At 45.2% G+C, this 13443-nt stretch overlaps 1 protein-coding gene across 1 annotated transcript; it reads left to right on the forward strand.

Moving 5' to 3' along the window:
- Window positions 1-999: 999 nt before the first annotated feature.
- Window positions 1000-13272, forward strand: LOC311109854 (transmembrane protein 272-like). Its single transcript, XM_084152860.1, has 4 exons — window positions 1000-1148; window positions 3931-3990; window positions 11440-11522; window positions 11703-13272. The coding sequence occupies exons 1-4, from the start codon at window positions 1094-1096 to the stop codon at window positions 12078-12080; spliced, it is 576 nt and encodes a 191-aa protein (XP_084008986.1). The 5' UTR covers window positions 1000-1093; the 3' UTR covers window positions 12081-13272.
- Window positions 13273-13443: the final 171 nt, after the last annotated feature.

Here is a 13443-nt window from a genome sequence, read left to right on the forward strand (position 1 = left end):
GTGTATAATCACCTTCTAATTCAAAGCATTGTGTTTGTAGAACCTCATTGGAAAGACTTCTACTACATCTTCAGAGCTAAAGAGATACATCATTCTGTGTCAGTGAGAGAATTGATCATTCATGTTGCATGGCCTGTCATGTCTTCACACTAGTGGTAGTAGATGGCGAGGACAGGGAATAGGTTCCACCCCTGAAGTACTCCCCTAGGGTGCATCTCAATAGTCTGCATTGGCTTCCTCAACTGTCTATGTCATCTGATTTACATGAGAGAACTGAGATGAATTTGGATTCCTTAGAAGATGTGATTTTCCCCTCTCCTTTACAAAGTTCAGGGTAAGGAGTGGGGTTACCAATCACTGTCTACGTTGCATGATAATGAGGTCCACAAAATGCTCTCATCTTTCATTCAGTAAACTGAGAAGGCTTCTTCTGCTATTAAACTTGTATGTCTATTTCTAAACGATGTTACATAACTGGTTTAACCGGTAGGTGGGCAGCTGCAGGTAGCCTGCGAGAAGAAAAAACAGGATTTTAGGCACAACATTCAGAGAAACACATTTGGACAATATTCCTCCTATTCATGAAAACATTGCACTCATACATGCAGTTGTTTTAATAAACTACTCTGCGGGGGTGGGGGAGGGCGAGACTCTCCCTGATAAAGAAGAGGGGCTCAAGAATGCGGTTTCACAGAAGATGCTCAACTGAAACCGTCCGCATTGTCTCCTCATTCCACTTGTTTTGTTGTGCACTGATTCAAAAACAGAACATTTACACACATTGTCGCAGACTATTTCAGGAAGGCTAGAAGGTAAGTGATTGTAAATTGGTGGAGTTTTTAGGTTATTAACAAGTATTTGCGGAGAGCATTTTTAATTATATCTAAACAGTAAGCTATGCCTTTAAGTCTCTGGGTTGTTTGACATAATTGACCATCCAAGTCATTCGATATAGCCTATTCAGTTATTTCAATTGGATGTGCATGACTAACACTGTCTTCCAGTACGGTCTCCCTCTGTTGTTTGGTCAGTGTGGATGCAACATAATGTTCTGGTGGTTATTAGGTTCTAGGTGACCTGTGCAGAATTCATCATGACTGGTGTGGCGAAGGCATGTCATAACTGTCTGTCTAAAATGGCCAGTAATGGTGAGTGAGACACACACGCACACACACACACACAATGTATTCAGTAACATGAAGAAACTGAATTGCACTGTGGGATATCATGGATGAAATGTTTGGTCCTCTGTAGCTGCACTTTCAATAAAAGCGTCTGCTAAATGGCATATATTATTATTATATATTAAAATAGTGTTGTTGATCACTTTATTAGCACTTCTGATGTGGGCAATAGATACAAATACAAAATATGTTACAATTTCCCCCAGTCTCCCCTAAGTCAGTACATGACACTCAACCAATTTCCCCCAGTCTCCCCTACTAGCTGTGCAAGGAAATTCCAAGGTGCATGACCAGGTTTGAGGATGTGTTTCAACAAAAGTAAAGGACAGTAGGCTAATGTTATGGGTAAAGTAGGAAACCCAGGTTTTAATAGGGTATAAAATATAAATGTGTCATGAAAGGAGTGTGGATATCTGGCCCAGCGAAGTGGTTTTATGCGTTGACTGAAGGGGGGATAATCATTCTGAGTTTTTTACACCACTGGTTTAAGCTGGTCTCAGGAAGAAATGTAAGAGTCGTCGTTGTCCGAGACACTCAATATGTGGTCTCGAGACCGGACTCATCTCGAGTACAACACCGGCAGTGGCGGTTTTACACGGAGGCCGGGGGAGGCCCCGTGCCTCCCTGGAAATGTCCCTGGCCACCCCTGTGGCCACCCCGTGCTGACCAAATAAAAAATTATGAATTTATAACTATTTTACACGCGAGCGCCAAAAGCGGAACTAATGCAACGCTCTACACGGCAACGTTCTACACGGGTAAATTAGAGTGGCGCACCCGAAGGTCGAAGGTAAGCAAAACGATTTAATATCATAAGTGACTTGTTGTTCTTGCACATAGCCTACATGTTCCTTTTGTTCCTCACACATAAATCAAATCAAGTTTTTAAATGTCTGGTCTCGATTTGTTTAGAAATGTAATCATATCTAAGCAAACTCATCGAAGCAGAAGCAAATATCCAAATGTTAGTAGGCTATCCTTGCTAGGTCTACACAATGTTGTGATGTTAACCACGTAACTTCATCCGTCTTGGCTGTTGCATCGCGATAACAAATACATTTTTAGTAAAGTAATCAACAGGTTATCTGCCAGTGTTAAGTAGGGAGGGATGGTTAGGTAACAAAATGTAATGCATGCCCCTACGTTTTTTCTTCTTCTAATAGTTATCATGAAACGAGGAAGGGACATAAAGTCATTTTTTGCCCCAGCAAACAAAAAAGTTAGATAGAGTTTATGATTTTATTCTTTTGAATTATCTCTGCCAAACATCTATGTACTACAAATCTCCAAGCTCCACAGATGTTTTATGGCATCCACTAAACCTCTTTAGATATTTGTAAATTATACAGTGTGATACCTTTCAACGAAAGTTTATTTTATTTTTTACCAACTATGATTTTTCCTTTTGAAAACAAGCAAAGCAAGAAAAAAAAGAAACAAAATCACTCCAATCATTGCACACTTGTGTCGTTCAGACTTTGCAGGTCCAGCTTTGACATGATGATCTAACTAACACTAATATTGTAACTAATATTGTAACTGAAATATGTATGATCCTATGATGAGCGATTGCTTACTTCCCTTTCACTCTTAAAAAATTACTGAAAAAAAATGTGTATAAAAAGGTATATGTAGTATATGTTTGTTTAGTGAGCATTCATGCTGTCATTTTTTCCTAATGTGAACTATGGTGGAAATGTGCTGTCCTAAATGGACTTGCCCATATATGTTGTAAAGCCTTTTTTTTGTACACCTGCTCATCAACTGACAGTGAAGTACACAAAGACACAGACACACACACACACACACACAGACACCTGTAATATTCTTGTTTTCATGTTGTTGCTGATATCCATCAGTGTTGTTCATATTGCTACATTGTGTTGACATGATTGTTGCTTTTAAACGAATGTTAACTTAATGTTTATTGTCTGCATCCTATTGGACTACTGGATGTTAATGTGTAACACGTTTCCCTGTTTATGTGCTTTAGCAATACTGTATGTCAATATGGTCATGCTAGTAAAGCCTCTTTGAATTGAATTTCTTTTCTGATTTGGTTTATTTTACCTAAATGGATACAGGGTAGTGTGTTTTGTTTATAAATCACTCAGAAAGTTTTCTTTCTTAAAACAAAATGTGGAATCAACTGTCCACAGTAGTGGGGCTTCCATAAATAGGAAATGGCACATTGTTGTACCCTTTGTTGTATCCTGGAGTTTTGTTCACATTGAATATGAACCCTGTATTTGTACTTTTTATTTTATTTTTTTATTTTTTCATTTTTATGGCACTATCTCTCTTGCATCTGCACTCTTGTACAAAATACGTGTTATAATAAATGTCATATGATTTTAAAGTAAAATAAAGTTTATAATCTTTGAATATCATGTGTTGCCAGTTTTTTTATGTGTGCCCCCCTGATTAAACACTGGCCCCTCCTTGGCCCCCCTAGTAAAATGTGTCTAGAACCGCCACTGAACACCGGATAGTGGTAATGGTAGTTTAATAAGAGGTTCGATTCAGATTCAGAAAACTTTAATGTCCTCAAGAGGCAATTCATTTTGCAGCGGTCAAAGTGCATACAAAGGAGATCACATATTAAAATTGAAAAACACAACAACAACAGAAAAAAAAAGCTATGGATATTTACACAATTTACTAACAAGTACTTGTTTGAGTGGAGCTGGTTAATGCTTTGCATGTATTTTTCTGGACAGATTTATAACAATTTCTTTTTTTCTAGCCTACTTTGTGGTGGGACTTCTGTTCTTTCTTGCCGTTCCTCTCACCATGGCGTTTGTAGGTAAGACCACAAAATTAGAATACTAGAACGGACATGAACCTTCTTATGATGGGATAAAGGTCAGCCATTTTGGTCAGGGAGTTGTTCAACCATGGTGATAAGATAATGTGTAAAGAAATTGAAGCATTTATCTACACTGTATGTTTGTTAGCTAGCTAGCCAGACAATTTTAGAGGAATGATTCCATTAATTTTTCAGATTAACTGCCAATATGCCAACATTCCATTCAAACAATGCAGTCAAACCACAGCCATACATTGGCTGAAATCAGTTGATGATACTGTAGGACTTAGACAAGTTGTAAATGCAACAAAGTACTGATATTGTGTCATATAATAGCACTCACAGCTTTCTGAGAAAACCAACACTGTTGACAATTATGGTTGTTTACATATAATTTGGAGGCTACTTATACAGAACATTTGCATAAAACCAGTATAAACTGTAGTTAGAATTACTAGTGGCAGCCATCCATATGGACTGTATGTACATCATTTAAATTATTAATTTGATTTAATGCAATCCCCCCTCCTGCAAATCGTAAATGTGTTTATCTGTTTAGCTTTTTGGTCTCTGGATATACCAATATTCTCAACTCCAGAGCATTTAAAAAAAAACTCCCTTAGGTCTATTTCCGTGGGATCATGTCACTTGCTTTCTCTTTAAAATGTAATGTTGGCTTTCCATGAAAAGTATTCAGACCCCTAGACTTTTTCCAAATTTTGTTAGGTTACAGGCTTATTCTAAAATGTCTTAAATTGTATTTTTTCCTTATCAATCTAAACACAATAACCCATAATGACAAAGCAAAAACAGGTATTCTTGGGTATGATGTGTGCAAGCTGTCATCAAGGCAAATGGTGGCTATTTGAAGAATCTCAAATATAAAATATATTTTGATTTGTTTAACACTTTTTTGGTTACTACATGACTCCATATGTGTTATTTCATAGTTTTGATGTCTTCACTATTATTCTACAATGTAAAAAATAGTAAAAATAAAGAAAAACCCTTGAATGAGTAGCTGTGTCCAAACCTTTGACTGGTAGTGTATATATTTTTAAAACGGTATAGGAGGGCTCAGTACTTAAATGTATTCAATAAATTAATTGTTTAATCTAACATGTACAAGCAGGAATGCATGATACATATATTTTGATTTGCAGTAGGCCTACCTAAACCAGGGATTGGCATGAACTTTGGGTTGACAATTAGGCTAATGTTGCTATAATTCTACTGTCAAAATAGGGCTCCAGAATTGCAGATGTATTTTGTTCCATAAAGATTAATTTGCGTAGGTGTACATCTTTTTTGTGTTCAAATAGGCTATCACATAGGCTTATTCACTTGGGGCTAATCACAGAGGAAAGGGAAACCAAAACCACAACAGTAAATTTGCCTACTGTTTTTTTTTCGCAGGATTATATTTTGAAATGTTGCGTAGGCTAGCTAATTACTGAATCTTTCTCTTTCTTCGCTTCTCTCCAGCTAGGCTACTCCGAGCGCGCAGGGAGAAACAGGGGCAGGCAGGGCAAACACTTTCATCCAGGAATCAGGAACTAACTGTTCGACCAAATTATGGTTTTAGCTGACCCCAAAATAGAAAGTGTTGAGTGAAGTGACCAGCCAAAATTTGTAGCTCGCACATCCAAGCGTGGAAGTAGGCCCAATTTCCACCTCTCCACTTTATCTACCAGCTCACGTTTGTTTCCTATGTTTTAGGCCTAGTGCTTAGGCTATATGACGCATTATATATACCTTGCTTTGTTTGACAACATTATTTGAAAGGAGTTGAGGGTTATAAGAGTTGGGTAAAACAGGGCAGCGGGTCATAAGATATGTTGAATATTTTACGCATGTTACCGCCCTAGACTATAAGCGCAGCAGCGCAGTTAATACTGTAGACCAGGGTTCTTCAATTCCGGTCCTGGAGGGCCGAAACACTTCTGTTTTTTATTTCTACCTGGTAGTTAATTGCACTCACCTGGTGTCCCAGGTCTGAATTAGCCCCTGATTAGAAGGAGAGGATGAAAAACAGAGGTGTTTCGGCCCTCCAGGACCGGAATTGAAGAACCCTGCTGTAGACCTATGTGGATTGCGACATTGTCACGGTTTCGGCCGAGGCTGCCTCTCTTCCTTGCTCGGGCAGGCTTCGGCGTTCGTCGTCTCCGGAATACTAGCTGCCACCGTTGTATGTTTCTATGTTCGTTTGGTCTTGTCTGGATTATGTACACCTTTTGTCATTTAGCGTCATTAGTGTCCTATAAGTTCTCGTTGTGTTTGTCAGGTGTTGTGTGTGATTGTTTCGCTGTCGTGTTTGTGCTTCAGTATACCGTTTGCTCGTTGTAGCTTTCCTCCTCTGTTTAGGAGAGTGTTTATTCACACATGTTTAGTGCGCCTTTTGTTTACGCCTGCGTGCGGAGTTACTCGCCTCAGGGCTTTTGGCTCGTGTATTTTGTTTGTGCCTTCACTAAAGTATTTTGGACTTACTTACTGCGTCCTGCGCCTGATTCCAACACCACACCCACCTACAGCAACACTGACAGAATCACACACCTGCCGAATGGAATCAGCAGGAGCCGCAGCAGCACAGGAGACGTTGGAGGATCGGGTCCGGGAGCAGAATGACCAGATCCTGCGGATCGGGACCGCCCTGCAGGATGTGATCAACACTCTCCAACGCTGGGAGACCCGAGGGACACCCCCAACGCCACCTTCCCTGCCATCCCCATCAGCAAGTCAGCCCATTCCCGCTCCGGAACCCAGAGGAATTCGACTCTCGCTCCCGAGGGCCTACGATGGGACCGCTGCCGGGTGTCAGGGCTTCCTTCTCCAGGTGCAGCTTTACCTGGCCACCGTGCACCCGGCGCCCTCGGGACACGAGAGCGTGTCCGCCCTGATCTCCTGCCTTTCCGGCAAGGCGTTAGAATGGGCCAACGCAGAGTGGAGGAGGATAGACGCTACCACCATCACATACGCTGAGTTCTCCCGCCGCTTCAGGGCGGTGTTTGACCATCCACCGGAGGGGAAAGCGGCGGGGGAGCGTCTGTTCTGCCTCCGGCAGGGGAAGAGGAGTGCCCAGGAGTTCGCGTTGGAATTCCGTACTCTAGCGGCGGATGCAGGGTGGAATGAGCGGGCCCTCATCGATCACTACCGCTGTAGTCTACGTGAGGACGTCCGTCGGGAGCTGGCCTGTCGGGACACCAGCCTGTCTTTCGACCAGTTAGTCGACATGTCCATCAGGCTGGACACCCTGCTGGCTACCCGCGGACGTCCCGAGGGAGGTCCGTCCATTTCACCCTCCAGCGCCTCCGAGCCGAGCCCCATGGAGCTTGGGGGCGCTGGCGCTAGAGAGAGGAGGGGTCGGAGTACGAGGGGGTCCATCTCCTGCACCAACTGTGGTCGGGGAGGACACACCGCGGCTAGGTGCTGGGGATGGCCTCCTAGGGGAGAAGACGACAGGCCCCGCACTGGGGAGTCCTTCCAGGTGAGTAGGCGCCCCACTCACCCAGAGCTCTCTGTTGCGCACTTCTGTATACCTGTGCGTTTTCCACAGGTAGCACCTCATTCCCAGTATAAGGCGCTGGTAGATTCAGGCGCGGCTGGGAATTTTGTTGATAGGAAATTTTGTTTAGAGTTAGGGATTCCCCTTCTTCCGGTTGACGTCCCCTTCCCCGTTCATGCCCCAGATAGCCGTCCATTGGGATCGGGCTTGATCAGGGAGGTCACGGCGCCACTGAGGATGTGTGCGCAGGGGGGTCATCAGGAGATGATCCAGCTATTTCTGATCGACTCGCCTGCGTATCCGGTGGTGCTGGGCATGCCCTGGTTGAGTACCCATAACCCGTCTATTTCGTGGCAGGAGAGGGCTCTGATGGAGTGGTCTGCCCAGTGTGTGGGTCGATGTTTAGGCGTTTCCGTAGGGGCTACCTCGGTGGAGAGTCCAAACCAGGTGCCCGCATTGCACGTTCCCCCTGAGTATGGGGATTTGGCTATTGTTTTCAGTAAGTCGAGGGCGACGCAGTTGCCTCCCCATAGACAGGGAGATTGTGCGATAGACCTCCAGGCAGGAGCTGCGCTCCCACGGAGCCATGTGTATCCTCTGTCTCAGGAGGAGAAGAGAGCTATGGAGACTTACATAGACGAATCTCTGAGACAAGGATACATACGGCCTTCCACTTCCCCTGCGTCCTCGAGTTTCTTTTTTGTGAAGAAAAAGCATGGAGGATTACGCCCGTGCATTGATTACCGCAGTCTCAATCAGATCACGGTGAAGTACAGTTATCCACTTCCGCTGATTGCGACCATGACGGAGTCATTGCACGGGGCGCGTTTCTTCACTAAATTAGATCTCAGGAGCGCGTACAACTTGGTGCGCATTAGGGAGGGCGATGAATGGAAGACAGCCTTTAGTACCACCTCGGGCCATTACGAGTATCTTGTCATGCCATACGGGTAGATGAACGCTCCTTCAGTTTTCCAATCATTCGTGGATGAGATTTTCAGGGACATGCAGGGGCAGGGGGTGGTCGTGTACATAGATGACATTCTCGTGTACTCGTCTACCCGAGTCGAGCATGTGGCTCTGGTGCGCCGAGTGCTGCGGAGGCTGTTGGAGCACGACCTGTATGTCAAGGCAGAGAAGTGTCTGTTTTTCCAGGAGTCGGTCTCCTTTTTGGGTTATCAGTTGTCTGCGTCAGGGGTGAAGATGGAGGTAGACCGGGTGTCAGCCGTGCGTAATTGGCAAACGCCAACCACTGTGAAGGAGGTGTAGCAGTTTTTGGGGTTTGCGAATTACTACCGGAGGTTTATCCGGGGTTTTGGACAGGTGGCAGCTCCCATAACGTCTCTTTTGAAGGGGGGTCCGGTGCGCTTGCAGTGGTCAGCCGAGGCGGACAGGGCGTTTGGGAGGCTGAAGGACCTGTTTACCTCGGCTCCGGTGCTGGCGCATCCGGATCCCTCTTTACCATTTCAGGTAGAGGTGGACGCGTCAGAGGCCGGTATAGGAGCCGTGCTTTCGCAACGGTCCGGCACGCCACCTAAACTCCGCCCCTGTGCTTTTTATTCCAAAAAGCTCAGTCCGGCGGAGCGAAATTATGACGTAGGAGACATGGAACGCTGCACATGTCCACCTGCAGCGGGCCCTCCGTCGTCAAAAGGCGAGCGCCGATCTCCACCGCAGTGAGGGACCGGTGTACGCACCTGGTGATCGAGTCTGGCTCTCTACCAGAAACCTGCCCCTCCGCCTGCCCTGTCGGAAACTGGGTCGGCGGTTTGTGGGGCCGTTTAAAGTCCTGAGAAGATTGAACGAGGTGTGTTACAGATTACAACTACCTGTTGAGTATAAAACTATTAACCCCTCGTTCCATGTGTCTCTTCTCAGGCCGGTGGTAGCTGGCCCACTCCAGGAAAATGAGATCATGGAGACTCCTCCGCCCCCATTGGACATCGAGGGGGCACCGGCGTACTCCGTGCGGTCCATCTTGGATTCGAGACGTCGGATGGGGGGTCTCCAATATCTGGTGGAGTGGGAGGGGTACGGCCCGGAGGAACGGTGCTGGGTGCCGAGGAGAGACATTTTGGACCCGTCTCTCCTGACGGAATTCCATCGTAGTCACCCGACGCGCCCTGCTCCGCGTCCTCCTGGTCGTCCCCGAGGCCGGAGTCGGCGCACGTCTGGAGCCACGCGTCAAGGTGGGGGTACTGTCACGGTTTCGGCCGAGGCTGCCTCTCTTCCTTGCTCGGGCAGGCTTCGGCGTTCGTCGTCTCCGGAATACTAGCTGCCACCGTTGTATGTTTCTATGTTCGTTTGGTCTTGTCTGGATTATGTACACCTGTTGTCATTTAGCGTCATTAGTGTCCTATAAGTTCTCGTTGTGTTTGTCAGGTGTTGTGTGTGATTGTTTCGCTGTCGTGTTTGTGCTTCAGTATACCGTTTGCTCGTTGTAGCTTTCCTCCTCTGTTTAGGAGAGTGTTTATTCGCACATGTTTAGTGCGCCTTTTGTTTACGCCTGCGTGCGGAGTTACTCGCCTCAGGGCTTTTGGCTCGTGTATTTTGTTTGTGCCTTCACTAAAGTCTTTTGGACTTACTTACTGCGTCCTGCGCCTGATTCCAACACCACACCCACCTACAGCAACACTGACAGGCATGTTGCAAAATTAATATGACTATTGTGATGCATAATTGCCATGGTAATTTGGAATGTCCAGTCAATGAGCATTATGATTAATAGGCCTAGTCATTCTACAGATCAGATGCTTTATGACAGAAAAAAAAGTAGTTAAAGTTAGTTAGAAGCGCTAATTTTTCTTTAGAAGACTTTGCAGCCCAAAGGACACTTACATAACCCGGTATGTGAGGGACCTAACGTATCCCTTTGCCAACTCTACTCTTGCGCCTAACGGTTGAAGAATATCGGTATATCCAGAGACCAAAAAGCTGAACAGATAAAAACATTTTTGATTTGCAGGAGGAAGGAATTGCATTGAATCAAGTGTTGGGTTCAATTTTTCTCATAATTGGATCTGTATGTGATGAATAACTTAGAAGGAATGCATTAATGAGGAGCATAGGTTTGTACTATACTGATATAAATTGTTTCACATAACAGGCTGTGATTCATGTAAGGAACGTTAGGGGTAGGACAGATAAGACTGTATTTCTTACAGATACGAACACTCTCTCTTTGTTGTCTGTGAAACCGTCCTTGAACGTGGGTACATGGAGTACAGATTGGAGGGGTGTCTTTTGGGTGCTGACTCCACAGGTTATTATGATAGCAACTTATGCCTGGGAACGGTGGAGCGCCAAGGGGTGAAGCGCCAAGGGGTGGGACTAACCCGTGCACCAACGGATTGGCTGAGTAAAGTCTAAACCACACTCAGTCCTTTACTCCGACCGACCGACCGACCGACCGACCGACCGACCGACCGACCGACCGACCGACCGACCGACCGACCGACCGACCGACCGACCGACCGACCGACCGACCGACCGACCGACCGACCGACCGACCGACCGACCGACCGACCGACCGACCGACCGACCGACCGACCGACCGACCGACCGACCGACCGACCGACCGACCGACCGACCGACCGACCGACCGACCGACCGACCGACCGACCGACCGACCGACCGACCGAGATATGACAGAGAGAGAACCAGATATGACAGAGAGAGAACCAGATATGACAGAGAGAGAACCAGATATGACAGAGAGAGAACCAGATATGACAGAGAGAGAACCAGATATGACAGAGAGAGAACCAGATATGACAGAGAGAGAACCAGATAGGACAGACTGACCCTAGCCCCCCGGCGCATAGATACAGGAGACTGAGACAGGTGGGGTTTGGGGAGATGCAGGTATTGGTTTTGGTACAGTATTGGTTCTATCTAGTTATGTTGGCAAACTAATAGACTATTGATGATGTTTTCCCCTGCAGGTGTGAAGTCTATAGACGACTGCCCTGTTCAGCCAACGATTCCTCTCTACCTGCTGGTGGGTGGGGTTGTTGGCAGCGTAAAGGTAATGTCTGCGTTCCAGATCATAGGTTGTAATGTGTCAGCAGGGTAGTTGAACAGGTTCCAAACACTTCCAGGCTGTAAAAATGGTTGAAAGTGCACAACAATATGTAAGGAAGCCAGGCAATGTCACTCTAGTGTTCACCCCAATCTGACCCGTGACCTCTGACCCTGAACCTTCCAGGTCACGCTGCTCGTGTATGACACCACCCGCATGAGGTCGCTCATCTCCAAGTCGGTCGTCATCGGCGACGACGATGCCGACGAGTATCCGTGGCGACAGAACGCAAACAAGTACTACGTGCACATCGCCCTCAGCCTGTTCCTGTTCGTCTGGTTCCTCCTGGGGAACTACTGGGTGTTCTCTGTGTTCCAGCCCAACTTCATCACACCCTTCCACCAGCCACAGGACTACTGCAGGAAGTCTCTGTACCTGTTTGCTGTGTTTGTGTTGGCGCTCAGCCACACCGTGCTGGTTCTACTGCTCTGCTGTGGGGTCTGTCTACGCGTCTGCTCTCAGACCAGCACCAGGGACGACTATGGGGATAGTGATGACGACTGAGTGACTGACTGGCTGGCTGGATGATTGATTCAGAGAAGCATACAGATGTAGGATCTTAATTTGATCATCCTGTTGTTGCAGGAATTGTCCTGCACAGCAGGAAATGCAAGCTTGTAGTGAATTTGAGGTTTAAAAAGACTTCTGAAGTTTGTCATTTCCACTGAAATTTCAGACTTGATTTTCCCTTACAAAAAATGTACTGTATTAACCCCTAAAAATGTTTCCATTAATTATAATCCACATAATAATTTACAATTCCTGTTGCTGCAGGATTATTTTCCTGCTGTAGCAGACTGGCTCAAATTAAGATCCTACATCTTTACAGAAGGATTGTATAGCACTGGGGCATTGCAGTTAGATGGTTCTGTAGTTAGTAGAGTAGTGGGGCGTTGCAGTTAGATGGTTCTATAGTTAGTAGAACAGTGGGGCGTTGCAGTTTGATGGTTCTGTAGTTAGAAGAGCAGAACCACAGGTGAGGTTGAGTGTGCAACGTTGGGGAGATATGAGCGCAGCGAAAGACTCTCACCTTAGCGTATCTAACAGAAGTTATAGGCCTGTATAGGTGACCTAGACACATTAGTCATTCTGATGGCAGCTCCAAAACAAATCTGTGAGTGTTACATGTATCATATGCAACCACACAGGTGGGCCTAGGAGCCTATTGATAACCTGATTGCAACATGTGTGGGTGTTTTTGTGCAATGTAATTGTCATTTTAGATATTATGTTACACAAATGATGCATGTACTACAATTCTACAACTGTTTCATGTATTTTGTAGGGTCTGAAATGCATTTACAAAGCATGTTTTATATACAGTTCCAGATCAACATGTGGGGACAGATGTGAGCATGTACAGTATATTGTGTTTAACTCAATGTAGGATTTTTGCACTAATATTTATTAATTCATGTTTGCACTTTCTGTAATATGTTCAATCATTTTGTTTGTCAGGAGCCAATGTGCACTGTTACATTAGGCTATTGACTTTGAGGAAGATCAGTACAGCAGTACTACTGCACCATCTAGTGGTCAGATCAAGTACTATGAAAGCGTAATCTCATGACAGCTCTTTATTTAGTGTAATTATAATCTTTAGTGGGTGTGATTAATAATCTCTCAATTGAATTGGTATTCAATTTTTATCATAAGGACATTTTAATGCAAATAAATAATACATTTTTCGGAAGTCTTAAATAGTCATTCATTCGTTACATTTATCTTGGAGCGCAGTAGCTAAACATTGATATGTCCACCCAAATTAATTTTGGACGTGCCTCTAAATCTGATTGGTCAATTCGAAGACGCCTTCTGACGAGCTGTCAAAAGAAACGCCAATCCTTCACGCCATTGGCTATGCGCG

This window comes from Coregonus lavaretus (assembly GCF_964263955.1).
Source record: "Coregonus lavaretus genome assembly, chromosome: 35".
In the NCBI taxonomy this organism is placed as follows: domain Eukaryota; kingdom Metazoa; phylum Chordata; class Actinopteri; order Salmoniformes; family Salmonidae; genus Coregonus; species Coregonus lavaretus.